Below are 19,057 nucleotides of genomic sequence, written 5' to 3' on the forward strand. Positions count from 1 at the left end.
ACTTTTCCGTTCGATTTGATACTAGGAGTTCAGTAGACCACCTAAATATGGTCCCTGTTTCTGTGTTCTGGCTGTAACTAGATACTCAAATTCAGAACAAGCATGCCTTTGGATTATTCCTCAGATGACCTGATACCACAATCCTATTATGCCAGAAACAGTATTATGCAAAGATGTCTTCCATAATTTCATAACCATACTGGTGTGTATTAAATAGCAACAATGGAAAATGTATTCTGAGGCATCAATTTCTTCCTTTTTTAAGTTTACGAAGCAAGAACAGTAGTAAGGAAAAACAGTTCAAATGGAATACAGGATAACAGCTAATCATTACAGAAGCAGGAGAGGAAAGCAAATGCGGGGAAACCCAAAACAGGCAAACAATCTTCACAGAAAAGACCCGTAAGATCAATCACTGTCAAGACAATTATCTTAAAAAAAAAATCTTTCAGAGGCTATGTAGTACATCATCTTGTTAACCTGAAACATGGGCCTGACATACGTTGTCTGTCTCAAATTGCAGAGAGAACAAAATGCAAGACACACCAAGGCAATTCCACCTGCAAATATGGGCATGAATAAAAACCAGACACATCAGAAATGATGTTGTAACTATATGAATATTAGTAAAGCATTGATTATCTGTTAGTTCCAACTATCAGATAGATCTTAGAGCAGGGAACCTCTACAGGAACATTCGGACTTATGAAAATTCACATCCAAGAACTGACAGTTCTAATGAGAAAGCAACCAGCTACAACTACAAATTCAATCTTAGGCTTTTCCATCAAACATTATCTGGATAACCTTTTTAACAGGATTAAGTAAAAGAACTACTATGATTCATTTTTTGTGGGAAGATATCAAGCTGTTTATTAATCATATGCTTCATTTGCAAAGCTCAATAAAGCAATAAAGACTAGAAGAGCCACCTACAAAATCTGTCAACTTTTCACCATTAAAACACCACCAATATAACCCAATCTTGTTACTGCTGTGACAAGACTGTTATCATACTCAGCACACACCCTTCAAAGTTAAGAAAGGGCAGCAAAAGACAAAAAGCCTTCTGTTAACCTCTAAAAGTGTGTTATAGCAAATAACAGCCCGTGATAGAAAATCACCACGATGACCAGCGGAAAGGATGGCTGTTCCCTGCACAGACAAAGTGTCTTTTATCAGATTCTTATATTTGGTTTGGAGCTGCAACTGCACATCCTCTATCCAATTTAGTGATTACTGTTCCGCTATCATCTGAGAGTGGCACATCCTACATCCAGTCTAGTGACTACTGCGCCATGATTATCTGTCTAGCTTAAGATATGTGTTGAGGCCACAGGGTATTTCAACAGTTTACTTCATAAAATCATCCATTTACATAACACAAAATGTAACAGTAAAGCCTTTAGGATGATTATTCAGTATCTAATCCCAAACACCATCACTCTAAACCTTTAAAGAAATAAATCCATCTCTGTTGCATACTACCATTGCCTTATGGCATGAAGGATCTCCGACCCAGGTGAAACTACACAGTCTGAATACGTGGACGTGTTACCAGGGTGGTATTACCACCTCCTAAACCAACTCTTCTGTAATCTAAGGCTCCTACCTTGGTAATTGTTGTATTTACATGAAATACTTACTTTCTTTTACCTGGTAAGTTTTGAAATTTAGCACAAGTATCAGCTTGAGTTTGAAAACAAGATTACACTTTCTTGTTGTTTAGGGAAACAACTACTACATTTAGAAAACCACACTTTGTTAGAAACCAGAGGCTTTGTAAAAGAACTTTCATGCCCTAGTTCATCCTGTTGATCATCCAAAGACAAAACTAGAATTTTCATCCTTTGTTCAACATCAGTTCCACTGTATGCATCTTCCCTGTGATTTCTTATAATTTACCAACTTCAGATTAAAATCACTGCAACTCATTTTAAAATTCCTCCACAAGAATGTCGTTAACAGAGGGTCTTCTCCACACAGAAGAGTGGAATCTCTTTAACAGAATCCAAAATGCCATGGAGTTACATGCTTCTGGCACTACAGAGCAAAACATTGGCAACTGTTGTCAAACAAGAATCAAACAAGACTCTAAGGTACGTGATAAGGCTCCTTCCAAATTAAAGCATACTTCTGCACATCTGTACTGTAAGGTCTAAGTATCTGATCCATAAATAGATGCAGCTTATAAACTGTATATGTATATCATCCTATGCACTATTAGGATGAGTAGTACCTCCTACAAAATAAAGTGAGGTTTGTTTTTTTTAATTCGACAAGTCTTCCCACAGATATGTCAAATTCTGTTCAGCGTATCTGCTGGGTGTCTCACAAAATCCATAGAGCTTATAAACTCTTGAGTTGCAGCAGCAACACAACCTTGGCACAATTTCAAGTGCTGCCAAGGCCACCTCCCAGCTTTTGTTCATTGTGTTAAACATTTAGCGATAAGGTACTGTGTAACATAACTCTCTTTAATTATAAGTATCTGTAACATCTGAGACTGCTGCCATTGCAAAATTGCTGTTAAAAAAAAAGGTCAACTTTAATGATACTTTAGAAATCAGATCAGCATTTGAATCAGGTTTACATTAAGGCCTATTTAGCTCTCTGCCAGACAAACTCCCAGGGAGCAGATGGTCAACATTTCTTAGTCTTCAATCATACTATGACACTTGATAGGGACTGAACATAGAGTGACGAATGTGAGGGTTAAGAAAAGTGGAGGCATTTCTGCTGAAATCCCACACTGGCATATTTCAGCAGTAGATTTTCATCTCTCCCCATCACAAGGAAAGGAAGTTTGATCCAGCTAAAATCCAACTGTGGACTACGATGCCATATTTTCGCCTTAAGGCATCATTATACAAACAAAAGGCAGAAGAGACAGCAGATACTGTGCTCAATGATGGCTACCATTCAAGGCTTAAGCAGCAGATGAAACGGGAGCAATGCACACCACATGGAAAGTTTAATGCTTTCGTCTTTAAAAAAACAAATACATCCCCCTCCCCCCAGCTGGTGTCAAGATGTCCACAAGACGGGAAAAAGGTCTGTTTTCCTACAACAGCAGTTGCAGAAAACATGGGCAAATTAGCAGGTGAAATGAACTTCTGGCACTGAAAACCTTTATTGGGATCCCAACTCTACAGTATGCAGCTCTGGCATTTCAGAGGATGGCTGCTGCCTCCACACCTTTGTACACAGCCTGTGGTATCAGATCTCTTCAAGTCGTGCCTCTTGACCTCAGCGCAATCTTTATTTGTTGTTAGCCAACAGCAGGTACTCCTTCAATATTTATAAGGCACACTTCATTACTGCACCTGAAAAAAAACAGGGCAACACTTCAAATCATACCAGTTGCACCAATTTGCAGTAACACAATGTACATCTGTCACATGACATTAATCTTTACAGTGCTATGCTCTTTCACACCTATTTCATTTTAATACTGAGTATTTACACAAATGCACAATGGCTTTTGTGCAAAATTTTAACAAGAAAGTCTCGGTTTAGGATTCCCTGGTATTTGCCTCCACAGGGTAGTTAAGAAACCAGGAAAAAAAAAAGAACCAAACCACTACAGCTTCTCTCCAAACTAATTGCTAGGTAATAATTTCTGACATGAAATAAACAGTTTAAACACACTTTTTTTTTTTAAGTGTATGTATATATAAATATATCTTAGAAATGTAATTGACCCGGGACATACATACACACATCCTAGATCTATTTCTGGCTCCAGACAGACTTTCTGCAATACTATGCCTCGGTTTCCTCTTTTGGTTATGGCAGCTCCCACTGCACTGGTTTTTAATGACTACTTTTATAGCACCCAGCCCTCATCTCAGCCAGAGAGCCACTGCAGAGTCAGCTCTGGAAGCCACTAGGGCCACAGGCTACATGGACCCCTGCCAGGGCGACCAGCACTGCAAGTCCCAGACAGGGTGTTCGGCCACACCTTTTGCCAGCCTGGGGTAGAGGCTGGTCCTTGGAGCTGGTGTTATCAAATGTGCTGTAACACAAGTTAATGCAATTTTAAATGATGACTCAATCTAAACCACAAGAGCTATTACTATTAAGAAGGTAAAGCAACTTGCAGGGCTCCCTGAATTTTTTTTTCTAATTTCTCACAATCATTTTTTCCAACTTTATCTAAATCACTGATGGCTCAGTTATTATCACCCTGTTTAAACAGAAACATAATTGACCAGTTGCCTCCAAATGGTATTTAAACTGCCTTACATTACTTCCACAGAAAAAGCTTAAGGTTCTATCACAAGGAAGATATGATACCACAATCAACACAATAATAAATATACTGCAGTGGGAAGACATCTTGGTAGCCTTAAGATTCACTTATTATTAAAATCTAGTGATTAACTAAATCCCTACCAAGACTCTTACTTTAAAAAAGAAAACTTGTTCTGCTTCCTAATTATCACTCCTTGACGTACCTCTTCACCAGATCAACTTTATGAAAAGGACACATTGCAGAAACTTTCTTCTAGAAATTGAAACTCTGTTAACATATAGTATTTTATTAATGAAATTATGCCACCTTTAATAAAGTATCTGGAATCTAAAAGAAGATTCGCATCCAAGACTACGAGAGTCACAATTTATAATAACAATTTTTAAAGGAAACGCCTAGAAAGCTTATGCCCCAAGCAGCAACCTGAATCCAAGTATGACTGAATTCAAATCCACTCCAATGTAATCTAAGTGACTGGAGATTATGGTTACTCTTTTTTTCTTCAATGAAAAGCAAACAGCTAATAAAAGTTAGTACTTCAAAGTCCTTTTATAAAAACTTTCACAATTAAATATGTTTAACATTCTTAATGCCACTGCACAGAAGGGCTGTACAACTTGTACTCCTTTGTACAATTACATCCCTTTCTCAGCAGTAGATGTGTCCCAACCACGGTAGTAGTTCACAAAGAAACATCACAGTATCAGTCTAATCCACGGATGCCAGGAATTACGTTACATTACTTCAAAAAGAGTATGCTAATTTTATCTACATATATATCTAAAATACCCACTCAGGATGCATTAAAAAAAACCAAAACCAAACCAAACAAACAAAAACTACCCACCCAAAAACCCACCTGTATTTGCATGGCCAGTTATTCACAAGTAAAGGCACTAATTTAGTTGGAGACTCCTACCAACTTCAGTAAAGCTAGGGTTCACCTAAGAAGTTCAAGGCCCACTTGCACATAGCTCACATGATGACAGTGTTTTTAATCAAATACATATGAAGTTCTTAAAGGCAGAGGAGGAAAGCATCCTTCTCATGAGTGTGTATTTGAGAAAATTAAATAAACCTAAAAGACAGTATCTTTACACAATGACTTAGTTATTGTGCAATGTAGGTCTCATTCCCAATTTCAATAGAAGTTGCATAAGAAAGAAAACAGTACCTATTTTACTGGGCTACTAAAAAAATAAATAAAACCCAAAATTCTTTGGTCAAATACCATTTTTCCCCTTTTGGTAAGTTCTGAGAAAAGCAAGCAGCATTCAGAAACATATTAACTTCTCAAAGAAAGTTTTGCATCAAAGCTCTGCTTTTAAACTTTTATTTTTTTAAACAACAAGCAAAAAAAATCCTCCACTTAGGAAAGTTAAGTTTTCACCATCTTGCATTACAGAATACAAAACTGAAAAAAAAAACCAAAACCAAACCCTATTAAAAAAAAGACAGGACTTTAGCCAAGTATTCAGCTACTTATTGCTGTAGTTGTAACTCAAGTCCACTTAAATTTCTACCATTTGGTCATTTGTAGCAAGAATATGTTTGGAACACTAGCAGCAATAGAAAACCCCTTTAAAACCTGTTTTCACTTTTGAGTGAAAATTAGCAGAAATCATAAACATTGGAACAAAATTGAGCATCCTGTAAAAGTACAATTGAACCAGTAGCTAGAAAAACAGGGTTGATTTAAAGTGCTACCCCAAAGCCTTATGGGGGCCTACGTCAGTAAAGTCCTTTTTTCCCTCCTGGATACAGCCCTGAAGCACAGCACTACTCCAAATACAATGAATGCAGCCCTCGCCCTGCCCCGATGCCTCTTTTCCCCCACCCTCCAGGTGGAATACAGAAACTTGAAATAACTGCTATTTCCAAATTTAGCCACTATACACAAATATATTGTAGAACAAAGTTTGGACAGCAAACAGTACACCTGAGTTCAGTCATACAAACTAACTTTTGTCAATAGCATTAGATGAAGATATCCATATCTCTAATATGAATCTGGGTGTATTTTCTTACAAAACGCATTAATAGAAATATCCAGGCAAATGCATACCATACAATAGCAAAAGCTTCAAGCCCCATTTAATAAGATGACTTTCTGATTAAAAATAGAAGGCAATTAAGATTTACTCAAAATTACAATTAAGAAAAGCTTTCACAGTGCAATATTGAAACTGTCACAAAGTTAAGAAAATACTGATATCAAAGTACAATCACAATGTTAAAGTAGACAAAACTACTATACAAGGGCATTATCTTTTAAAATTAAAAGAAATGAACACAACATAGGGGATATCTCACATCCCTGCTCTACGTATCTTGTTTCTTAGTCTTCAGAGTCATAATTGTGACGTTGGTAGGAGTCTTGTTAAAACCAAGAGGTTCATTCTTCTTCATACACCAGATTTCAGAGCCTGATTACTTGTTGAAAATATGTTCTTCGTCACTGCACTATTTCAAAGTAGTGCAATATTGCCATGATGTGCTGAGGCATGAACACATAGCCAGTGTACAATGCCATTCCCACGATAGAAACTAGCATGGAATCTGAATTGCAGTTGAGGGAAAAAAAGCATTTGAAATAGAAAGTGCATTATATATGACATAACTTAAAACTTTCCTGGTAACTATCATTACAACACTCCATTTTTTAAATCAAATGTATTCAGCAACTACAGCTATTCACTGCCTTGTCATGGACACAAGAGGACAGGCTAAAGCGTGGGAAGGGTGAAGGAGGAACAGAGAATGAGACTATACCAGCTTTGACATGCATCTTCCTAGGTGTGAACAAAGTCTTGCAGAAGCCAGCCCCATTCAGCCAAACAGAAAAAAAGTCAGCCAACACAAAAAAAACCCCAAACAAAACCGCAATATTGTGAGTAGCTGTACTGAATAAGAGCACTTTACTCATTTTTAAAGAGATAGCATTAGATGTTCACTTCAACTTCTTGAAATAGCATAACCTAATAGATTTCATTTACGATGCACAAAACACATCTTGTGTGAAAGTTGAACTGATACCATAAGAAAATCAGGAAAACTCCAGTTCTAACTGACAGTGTCTCCTATGCTTTAAGTCATCATTTGGTTCATGTCTCCACCTGCACGTCACACTCAGACCCTTCCTCCTGGGCAAGCAATTTAAGTGTTATTTGGCAGTACTTTGGAAAAAGAAACCACAGGGTAAGTGAAAAGCACAAGTAACATTGTGACATGCACCTTACTGACTATTTCACTCACAAAGCCTCAAAACATCAGCACAGCTTTGAGTCCTGTACCTAAATAAACAGACACTCAGATCATCCCGCAAAACAAACTTCATGGGAAGCTATCTGCTAAACAAACTTAAGATAACTGCTTTATAAGTTGAACTCCTCACAGGCACCTTTTGTAAAACTTATATGAGACAATAGCCTGCAATGTATACGCACAACCAGACCTTTGTCAGGATTTAAGGTTCTTGAAGCTTTATCTAAAGAAATTACAGCATCAGAACACTAAAAGATCATGGCATTCAAGTTTAAGGTTTCCGAAATTTGAAAGTACTTAAAATTAGTAGCAACTTGTTGATTTCATCCCACTAGCTGCAGAGATTCGGTAAACTTAGAAACACTATAAAAAACACTGGAGATTAACAAGCAAGATAACACTAGACAGCAGTACTCAGTTTCCACAGGAGAAACCAGAGGAGCTGTACATGCCTTGGAGAAATCAAGTCACCGCAGCAAGCGTGTAACAAATGCTCTGTGACCGACTTCCCTGGGGCAGAGCAGAGGTATTGGTTGCGCTTACTGGAGCATACTACCTGCTTGGTGTATTTTTAGTCCCAGAAGATTATACAGTAAGAGACACTAAAATGAAGGTCAACTCATAAATTCCCATTCCCATACTAGTGCTCACTTCTGATTCTGGAGCAGCAGCAGCAGACAGGCAGCACAGCCACACGCTGTTAGCTGCCATGGCCGCTGCACCTGCACTCTGTCTGTGCAGCATCCACCAGGCCTGGCCCACCTACCACTTTTTTGACCACTTTGAGGGCAAAAAATTGTTTTGGTCACCCAGGATCCCAAGCAAGACTTGTGCTACTCATGGCATTTAAGTTAAGTAGCAATTACTTCACTGACATAGGAACATTTTATAGAAGTAAACACGTACACACACACTTCCATTTACTTAAATATTTTGCACAAGTTAAAAAGCTGCAAGAAAAATGTCACTAATATAATTGCACAGAAAGCACAAATTAAGTTTCCTTAGTGATACAGATATGGTATGAAAAGAAGAAGAAATGTTAACAAGGCCCACAATGTTTGGAAAGTAAGAAACCCTACCCTAAAAAATTGTGCATAGTGAGTCTATAAACAATGGAAAAGAGAAACATAAGTTGTCTCCGCTTTTACTGATTTCACACAGGAAAAAAAAAGTCCGACCACACAACTGTAACCTGGGCAACCACTTTCACATAACAAATCTGTGTTCCTTCACAAAATTGACTGGTAGCTCAGTAAAAACTGCTCCTCACTACAACTTACACTCTTCTCTTTGTTAATTTTTCATTAGTTTTTCTCTTTGCCTCTCACCATTAACTGGAGATGGCTCAGAGTCACTCACATGAGAAACCATTTTAAGTTGAACTCAATACTTGTGATGCCATAATAACACAGGCAGTATATTCTCTCAGGTTTGAAAGGGCTGGGTAGAAGCAGACCTGTAAGTAGTCTTTATATAGATACCTTCACATAAGCATCTATCAAGTTCTTCCACTCCAAAAGAGCCAGGCAAACTTGCCAGCCTGAGGATTAAACGCTCGTCAAACAAAAATCCTGTGACAAAGCAACATGCAAATGTAAGCACGCGAGGATTAGCAGCGTGCACGTTTCCCTTCCAATAGGCAAAAATACACAAGAATTGATGAGACACCCGTGCTTGAAAGAAAGCTTGAGATTTCAGTGCAAAAAACAGAGGAAAGAACTACTATAAGCGTGCAAAAGAAAAAATAAAGGATAACTAACTTGAAGATACAAACTTACACGCGAGGAGAAACGGACTAAATCGCTAGAGCCCCAGTGGCGGGATGAGAAACATCGGCATGAATGAGGATCATTCCCCAAGTTGGGCAGCACCTCAATCTGCGAAGGTTTTACACCCCACTTCCCAGGAGGGGCCGAGCGCCGGTCCCGGGCGGAGGCTACCGCTCCCCCGCGGGCACCGGCCGCGCTCGGTGCCTCTTAGGCCGGCTGCCCTCAGCTCGGCTCAGAACGGCCCACCGAGCGGTCCTCCCTCCGCCCTCACCCCCACAATGCCGCGCTGGTGGCCGCCCTTCCTCAGCACGGTCCCGGCCGCGGCCCAGGCACTGCCCCGGCCCAGCTGCGCGGTCCCGCACCCGCCGGAGAGGAGAGGCGGCGGCGCGGCCGCCACGGCCGCCACACCCGCCCCGCGGCCCCGGAGGCGCCGCCGAGCACGGCGCGGCAGCGGGAGGGCAGCCCCCGGCCCCAGCGCCGCGCAGACGGCTGCCCACCCCGCCAGGCCCCGCGGGCTAAAGGATACTGAAGACGGTGCGCTCCCAGGGCTCCAGCATGTAGAGCGCGGTGACCAGCAGGTACTGGTAGTACAGCCAGGACATCTGCTTCCAGGCCGAGCCCAACGCCATGGCGCGCACGCACTCTGCCCGCCCGCGGCCCTACACCGGGCCGAGGCAGAGCGGAGCCGATGGGCGGGGGAAGCCCGCGGCCCGCCCGCCGCCGCCGGGCCCGGCCCGCCCCGCGCCGCCGTCCCCGAGATGGAGGCGCTGGGGCCCGGGGGCGGCAGGCCCCGCCGCGTACGCGGAGCAGAGCCTCACAGAGGGTCTGATCGGCCCCGCACACCGCTGCAAGCAGCGGGTGCCGACAGTTTGTGTTCGAGCCGAATACATGGCTGACCGCTAGCCTGGAGTAAGTTCTGAATCATGTCTAGGAGATGGTGCTGCAGCCTATTTCTCTTCTTATGTATTCTAAATCAACGTTCCTTGGAATTTGCGAAGACCTGAAGGCTGTGCTTGGGAGGGCCTACGGGAAGTATGTTAACCGTGCTCTGCAGGAGTTTTCAGTTGTTGGTAAAGCCCACCTTAAAACATGGCTCGGGTAAACAAGACTTCTAACATCAACCAGCTCTGACTAGGTTGTTCCCCTGTGAACGGGTAAAGTAGAGAGGCAATAGCTTACCTGTTTCCTGCAATTACTGCCAACTTTATGCTTCCCTAAAACACTTGGAGCCAGAAGGCTGAGGGTGTGAGATACATCTGCCCTGACTGCTAATTGGCCTGAGAAAAGGAGAAATTCCCAGAGATTGGCCTGGGACTGCACAATTAGAAAAGCTATTGGCAGCTTATGCTGGCAATCTAGTTTAGAAGGCAGTAGTTGAAAGCCAGGTGGAAGGAGACATGCAGATCAGGCACCGTGACCAGGCAGAGCACTGAAGTGCAGGGGCCTGAACAATAGGCCCCAAAGTAGAGTTGACCTCTAGATGAAGCTCACAATCCAGCAACATATCTAACGTGTGTGGTATGGATATATATTTTGATGCCAATTTATAAAAGCTCTGTGGTAGCACTTATTGAGTAACAGTAATCAGTGGAATAATAGAGACATCTCATCTTGGTCTCTACTGGTTTTGCCCACGTTTCTGAAGTGTGGTCAGGACCAAAAAGAAGCAGAGCTGTGAAACCAGGCATCTAGTCTTGTCAAAACGCCATTTAAAAATATGAAGCCAGACATCTAATCTACACATAGAGGTGCTCCCCTTGGTTCCTCAAGCCCTGGCTGGGCTTTGGGCAAAATCCAACAGGGAGGGTGACAGCAGATGTTTCCGCACTTGAAATTTCAAAATATATTTACTCAACTATATAAAAGCTGGATCCTCTTGCAGCGACTTTGGAGACCCGACCTGTAAGTGGATGCACTGCATGAGACCTCCCACTTGCTAGGAAAGGCTCTTGTCATCCTCCCTGCACCAGGGGCTCCACAGCAACTGAGGATCTGGATGATGGTAACATATTAGGGCCACTGGTGCTGTACCTTTCTTAATCACCATCACTAGCCTTATCTAGTAATGATCAGGTGCATTACTCTGCTTATGCTCTTTGATGCTTAGAGTATAATAGGCTTATTGTTATAACTGAATGCATGATTTTATTTTCTGCAATATTTTGAAGTAGACAGTAAAATAAGACTACTCTGTTCATTGGTGTCAGTGTCCTTCCCATCAAACAAGCACAAGGTGCCACTGCTAGACCCTGGGGCCAGGCAAACAGCCAGGACCTCACACGCCACATGTGCACACTACAGGATTAGAAACTGGTATTTACCCCCTACACTCTCCCTGCTTAGTAAATCAGTTTTCGATTAGGTGACTGAGCAGTGTGATTCTGTTCTGGCAGCCACTGTTGTGGCAGTTCTGCCTTCACCTGTGCTATCACTACAACAAAAAGATGAGGAAATTCAGTCACAGGAGGATGCACATACGGATTACTCACATAGATGCAAAATGCAACTACAGTACCAGAAGATAACTGTGAAAAAGAAAATCAGCTGGCAGAGACAACTGAAGACTGTATGGGTTTGTGGGGCAGAATCTGAAAAGGGATTTAATTCAATCAGAAGACATTTAGACCCACTTTATCTATGCAGATTCATTTCAGTACAAGAAGAAATGAGAACATTCACACAATTAATATCCCCACACAACTGGCTACAGGAGCTGCTATCCCTATCCAAGACTGCTGTTGCACATTGCAGTTGCTGCTGGAGGAGACTTGTGTTGGTGTTGCTGCTTAAAAAAGTTGTGGTAATCATGAAAGCCTCCCATCTCTATAAACATGCACAAAGTGCAAGGACAAGTGCAGCGTTCAGCACAACTAAAGCATTAACCCATTCAAAGCCACAAGAACATCACTGATAAGGGGCAAGTGAGTCCCAGTCCTGCCTGCACCTACGCTTCCTAACAAGAAACTCTGCAACTAAAGTTACAAGGCAAGCAAGAAGAAAGGAAAGGTAATGTCAAGAGGCACACCACCTTCAAAATCTCTTGCCCTAAATTTAAGTATTTCTGATTATTCATCAAAGCACATGTAACAAATTATTCCTAGTACTATTAAAAAGCATAAAGATATTTTTTCAGACAGATCCATGTTGAAAGGGAAGTGTTAAAAAGTTATGTTATAAAGAGATGTTACTTACTAATAAAAAATGAGTTAACCTCTTGAAAGCGTGCCTGGAAGAAGAGTGGGAAGGATCCACTGTTAACATTGCAGTGCCTTTGTAGACTAAGCAAGAAGTATCAACTAGCAGAAGCTTTTTATGCTTCCATAAAGAAGCTGTAAATGTACTAAAGAAACAGAAAATGCATGCAGACCAGAGATCTGACCATAAACATAATCTCAAAATGTGTCATGGTAAAGAAAATGGACAATAGAAAAAAAAAATCCAGTATTCATATACATATTTACATCAAAAACTCTTTAACTGTATTAACTAAGCATCAATATGCTGATTTAAATGATCCGTGCCAGAATAATCTGTGCCAGCAAACCTGATACAAGCTAGTCTTCCACTGCATTTATAACATTTCCATTTTTTGAGATATTAATAGACATAAAATCCAAATATGGTAGTTCCTTGTTTATCAACCTACCTGTGTGCAAATCTACCAAGCATACCAGCCTAAGGAAGGCTCAACATCCCAACTGACACTTGTTTACTACATGCCACAGAAATGACCAACACAGCAATGGAGAACGAGTTACAACACCATATTTATTCTAAGCAGCAGTTCTGATCCATACTGAGATAATGGAGAGAATATATACAGGGAATGACCATAATACACAGATCTTACAGATCTTGTATTTACAGAATTTCAAATCCTCAATGATGCAACCACCTGACAGTGTGAAAGAATATTGCTCTCAAATGCACTCAGTTAACTGTATTCCCAATGAAAAGGAACATTTAAAATACCACGCTTCAAAAAGGCTAACATGGCTGCATTGTTGGTACTTCATACAGTCTTAAACAGTGAAGGATTTTTTTCCCCTGCTTTTGCACATTAGCAGTGGCTCGCTAGAACATTGAAGAAGTGAAAAACTTCATCTTTATCCATTACTGCCACTTCAGTGGAGCATTCAGTACATAATACTGGATGATATACTTCCTCCTCTTCTTCATTTGATTGTACAGAGGTACTTTCCTTGCTGTGCTTCATTTTCTTACTTCTTTTCTTTAGCTTCTTTCTGTATTTCAGAATTTCCTCTTTGTTAACAGCACAGTTCATCACAAACATTGCTCTGTATTGTGTTTTGTAAGATTCATGTCTAAACAAACAGGGAGAAAATGCAAGTCATACCATTGCTAAAACTCTGCTTCCAAGAAATCAGTTACTGTCACTGGAAATGGGAGTAAAGATAGGAAGTACCAGGCTGAAAGCCAAATAAATATGAAGTTTTATAAACAGAAGTCACAACTACAGAAATTGTAAAAGAATAGAATTGTAGCCATCTGTCTTGATTTCAAGATGTTTTTTAAAGCACACTGCTTCTTGTGGAAATAACCACAAGGGCAGGAAGGTTCTACAGGGGGACCTGGACAGGCTGGCCAAGGCCAATTACATGAGGTTCAACAAGTCCAAGTGCCAAGTCCTGCACTTGGGCCACACCACCAGCAGCGCTCCAGGCTTAGGGAGGAGTGGCTAGAAAGCTGCCAGGCAAAAAGGGACCTGGGGGTGTTAATCAACAGTTGGCTGACCATGAGCCAGCAGTGTGCCCAGGTGGCCAATAAGGCCAATGGCATCCTGGCTTGTATTAGAAACAGTGTGACCAGTAAGACCAAGGAAGTGATTGTCCCCTATACTTGGCACTGGTGATGCAGCACCTCTAATACTGTGTTCAGTTCTGGGCCCCTAACTCCCAAGACGCTCTGGTGCTAGAGCATGACAGCCAAAAAAATCACAAAGTTGAGAGTGCAAATGACTCAATGATTGGCATTTATATCCTAAAATGTCTTGCAAGTCTGAAGTTCCTTAGCTGGAGTACATTGCAACATTCAGGGCTGCAGTACAATTCAACACAACGTCCCTCAGGCTGCAGGTTTCCAGCAGCCAAAACCAACATTAACAAGTGGCTGCAGGAGACCTGTCTTGACTTCTGCTGGCTTTGCTGCTTGTATAATGCTGTATTGAGCTGCTTCAGTTTATTATACCCACAAGAGACCAGTCTGACAATAAAAATGGACTGGTTTAGCAAACTAAACTTAGACTGTTAGCTTAACAAACTGAAATACTTAGCAGGGTGAAAGAGTACCAAAGACAGCAAAGGGTGAGAAGCAGTACTGGGAACTGACATGATTTTAGGCTGCTGTGGAATTTCATCCTCGGTCACTGAAAGTATTCAATAAATGAGAGGTAGTTTATTCCTGATTTCCTCATTCACAAGATTTCCTTCTCCTTTACTCCCAGTTCCAGAGTCCTCTCCTCAGCACAGGTTAACAGTATTAACTAGGTTAGCAGTGCAGACAGATACTGGAGAGCTGCAAAACACACTATAGAGTCTCTCCTAAATGCTTGCCAGGTACTTTGAAATTTAACTACACTCCGAACTACAACTGCTGGACTCAGAGTAAGAACACACTATCTTGACTTTGCTTAATCCTCCCCTAAATAAGACACTTCTACACAAAAATAACCTGGAAAAATGTTACGCCTCTAAACATCAAGCCATTTTTTTAAAATTAATTTTTAAAAAATCAGTCTGAGCTGCCTGTTTAGTTTCCATGAATTACTGTTTAAAAATAGTTTACCTTCTCCACTATGCTAAAGTTCCACCCTGTTCTGTCTCATCTCCATGTTACAGGTTAAACTGATCATCGTTACAAATGAGCATCCACCTTTGAATGTGATTCACACCCCCCTGCCTCCTCTTTATCGTCAGCTCCTCACAAAGCAGACTTCATCCAATCAATCGATCAAATCAAATACACTAAGAACACTACTGACCAAAACCAACACATTACAAAAAGCCCCTTTGTTATTCATTAATTACCTCTGGCAGTCCAGGCATAATGTTGTCATGCAAGCAGGGCAATTCAAAACAGCATCACTGTTTGGAACAGCTAAAGGCTTTCTCTGCTGCTGCTGTGACGGCGCTCTCCTTTGGTTACGGTACCTACCAAGTCAAGGAAGGAGGAGAGAGAGCAGAAAAGTGAAATGATGTGCCCTTGCTGCCGGGCAGATCAATTCAACTGTCACAATTTTTCTATATTAAAATACACCAATTAATATTTGGCTCTTTCTACACACCTTTTTCACTAACTCAAAGTACAAAAATAAATAAAACTGTGTGGAAAAAACCCTATATACCATTATCTCTTCATTTACTTTATACAGAGATTTTTCATTTATAGAGACAAATGTGTCTGGCATGAGAATTTGTGCCTAATAACCCTCTCTGATGAGGCAGGTATCTCAAGTGCAATCTCTGCAAGCATCTGCTTAGTATTATCCTTCTCAATAGGTTTGTATGGAGAACTTTACTTCTCCAACAACCATTTTTCTACTTCACTCTCCAAAACACCCTCACGTAAAGCAGAATTGTCTTGTTCCTTTTATCTGAACATTTTTTTGGCTCACTGAATTAAAAGTTTTCCAAAACTCAAAATACAGTATTTAGCAGAAACAGATACTAACTTAGCAATCAAAGTATCTCACAATCTTTTCATCCACAGTACGGTTATTTAGATGAGACTTAAAGCAAAACTGGCTTATAGAATCAGGAAATCTTGATTTGAAAAAAACTGCAAGTTTTGGAGTTGTGTGATTTTTGAAGACTCCACTTCCATTACATACACATAAAAATTTTACTGGATTTTAAGTTTCATATGCTGTAAATTACAACTAAAAATATTTTCAGTGCAAGGACTTGCCAGCATTAGCTTTTCCTCTACAGCTACCCTTTTAATTTTTTTGTTTATGCTAAGCATCTTAAAATTGAAACATTTATGGTCTCTTACCCCCTCCTCTGTGAGTCTACCCACTCTTGGTCTCTGTTATCTTCTTCAGGGTCATACAGCAGTTCATCATTGGAAAGAATCCGACGCTGCTGATGCCTTCTGCTTTTCCGGATGTCCTGTGTAACTGAAAAGATTTGTGCAAGCACATATTACACCCATCCAACATATGATGATTCTATACTTAAAATAATCAAAATATCAGGTTTTCAGTTTTGCTTTTCCAGACCCACAATAAATCTAAACTAAAACATCAAGATCTAGCTCAACTATCCTCCCAGTGCACCACCTCTAAGTATTAATGCACCTTGCGTACATTGGGATACATTGTAAAGTTGCAGCAACTACACTGAGATGATATAGGCTGGTAACTGCCCCCCAGAAGGCTGTCTTCAGGAACAGCCCCTTGTCCCAAGAGGATTCTACAGGATCTGAGCACTGCTGTAAAGATGTTCTCCTCTCCCCAGCCATTTACCTATTTTATCTTCATCCTCTGAATCAGAATCAAAGTAAATATCATCATAGTATTTTGAAGTGGTGGCAGGTCCAGTCTGCCCAACACTTGAGGAAGTACCTGCATGTGAAATTAGAGAAATGGTAAGAACATACCACCAGAACAGCAAGTATACAGCGCAGAAGAAACCTTCTTTTCCATGTTACTCTATCCAGAAGAGCTCTGCTTTATCCGCATGTGTTAAGTAACTGCTCTCCCAATTTATTCTCACAACCCGATCATTCACATCACTTCTGTTATTTCATTTACAGATACTCTCTCAGAGCAAAGCTGTTCACTACCTCCAAAACACACCTCAGGTACAGTTCAAAGGAAAGTTTATCCCAAGGTACACTCTCCTTAGGCACAGAGGATACCCCACCAAATATGCCTGCCTCTGCCCTATATAATCCACACAATGTCAGATGCTCCACCATCTGCAGTCACACAAAAGAAAATACAGCTGTGGCACGTTGCTTCACAAATTTTGATTGCAATAAAATTCACTTTAAAAAGATCCAGATGAATTGCCAAGGACATCTGCCACAGCCAGTCTGCACCAAAAATTCCTGATCTGTGCTAGAAAGATGCAGGGATATAAATATCACTGCATCTTAATTGCACAACTGAAACCTAAAGATCAGATTCGCCTAATACTGATACAATGAATAAACCTGCTGAATGTAGAGCGAAGCCTCTACAGTAAAGTACATTCTACGGTGATTCTCCAGGAAATTAAGAACATTTCACTAGGTGTTTTGTAAAAGTAACATAGAATCACAGAATGGTAGGGGTTGGGAGGGACCTTTAGAGATCATCTAGTCCAACCCCTCAATTTGCTCTTCAAATGCCAAAGATATCCATTTCTTGTGCCCACAGTACACAAACTCCAGAACACATGTTTTACTATTTTGTATAACAATTATAAGCACATAAGGGAGGAAGACATTAGTATTTTTCCTGACTTTCTCCCCTAGCTGATTTAGGATTTTAATCTACCATACACTATTCCTTTATTCAAAAAAAAGGTCTTCAAATCTTGATAGTCACCCAGAACCACCTGGAAAAGTACAGAAGACTGCAACCTGCTCAAGAGATTTCTAAATACATGTGAAAGAAAAAATAAAGAGGTACTAGAAAAAAGAAGACTGATACAACATAGATAAATCATTTTAAAGCCAGAAAACAGAAGTTCAGAAACATCAAAATCTAAGTCTTGGAAAAGATGATGCAGATGCATTCACTGAAGTAGCACCTGGTGACCATTCCTGCAGAAACAATCTGCCGTTTAAAGATTTTCTGTAGGCTTCAAACAGCACCTGACTGTCACCATAGACTCCTCCAGCCACCAGAATAACATGTTAACATCACACCTCAACTGGACAGCACTTAACTCACAGTTTCATATGCAAGCTGCTGTTAACTACACTTTACCCGTTTCTGGTGATTTCCATTTTCCTTCCATAGTCCTCATGGTGGTGTTCAGTTCTGCTTCCATCTCCTTTTCGAACTCATCATCACTGGAAGACTCACTCTCCCCAGTCAGGCACTCCCGGATCAGCTTCCGCTTCTGGTTAGGAGTGCCGTGTAAGAGCACATCCACTTCATCTTCTGAGCTATGAATAATTAAGTGGTACACATCTAAATATGACAACCAGTTTAAAACACTAAGTCATAATATCCCAATTGTGTGGAAGCGTTAGGAGGCGCTTGCCCGTTTATTTATTGGAAATTTATTTATTAAAGTGTTTTATTAGTTTGTTGATGTTAAAGCTCTTGTTTTAACGCACAGGAGCATGAGCCGGCTGGCTGCGGCCTGCCGCGACTCCCCCGCAGCGCTGGGCAGCGGGGCTCCGCGCGGGAGTGGGTGCTGCCTACACACCGGCACCTGGTGGGTTGGAAAGCAAATACGACGGCTTCGCGGCGGAAAACCGCGGCGGCCGCTGCAAGACGATCCTCCCGCCACTCCTGGGCGTCAGTCAGCAGCCAGGCCCTGCCGGGACCCCGAAGAGGTGCCAGGCGAGAGCAACGGGACGCGTCCGCCCGCCTCCGGCACGGCAGCGACCCTGTGCGCGCCCGCGGCGGCTTCTCCCGCACCTGCTGAGCGCTCGCTCCTCGTCGCTGGGCTCCTCCACCACATACGGGTCATCCTCCTCCCGCAGGCGGCTCATGGCGGCGTTTGGCCCGCCGCCCCAGCCACACTGGGCCCAGGCCCACTCGCTTCCGGACGGGCCCGGTCGCTTCCGGCCTTCCCACCCA

General features: G+C 41.5%; 2 protein-coding genes across 2 annotated transcripts; both read right to left on the minus strand.

The window, feature by feature from the left end:
- Positions 1-366: 366 nt before the first annotated feature.
- On the minus strand, positions 367-9,935 carry SPTSSA (serine palmitoyltransferase small subunit A). Its single transcript, XM_061998362.1, has 2 exons — positions 9,821-9,935; positions 367-6,817 (listed from the first exon to the last, which is right to left on the minus strand). Exons 1-2 carry the CDS (start codon positions 9,921-9,923, stop codon positions 6,714-6,716), a joined length of 207 nt encoding a protein of 68 aa, XP_061854346.1. The 5' UTR covers positions 9,924-9,935; the 3' UTR covers positions 367-6,713.
- Positions 9,936-13,048: 3,113 nt separating this feature from the next.
- EAPP (E2F associated phosphoprotein) lies at positions 13,049-19,052 on the minus strand. Its single transcript, XM_061998767.1, has 6 exons — positions 18,896-19,052; positions 18,233-18,414; positions 16,781-16,879; positions 16,309-16,432; positions 15,342-15,464; positions 13,049-13,619 (listed from the first exon to the last, which is right to left on the minus strand). Exons 1-6 carry the CDS (start codon positions 18,967-18,969, stop codon positions 13,355-13,357), a joined length of 867 nt encoding a protein of 288 aa, XP_061854751.1. The 5' UTR covers positions 18,970-19,052; the 3' UTR covers positions 13,049-13,354.
- Positions 19,053-19,057: the final 5 nt, after the last annotated feature.

Source organism: Colius striatus, chromosome 6, assembly GCF_028858725.1.
Source record: "Colius striatus isolate bColStr4 chromosome 6, bColStr4.1.hap1, whole genome shotgun sequence".
Classification (NCBI taxonomy): Eukaryota; Metazoa; Chordata; class Aves; order Coliiformes; family Coliidae; genus Colius; species Colius striatus.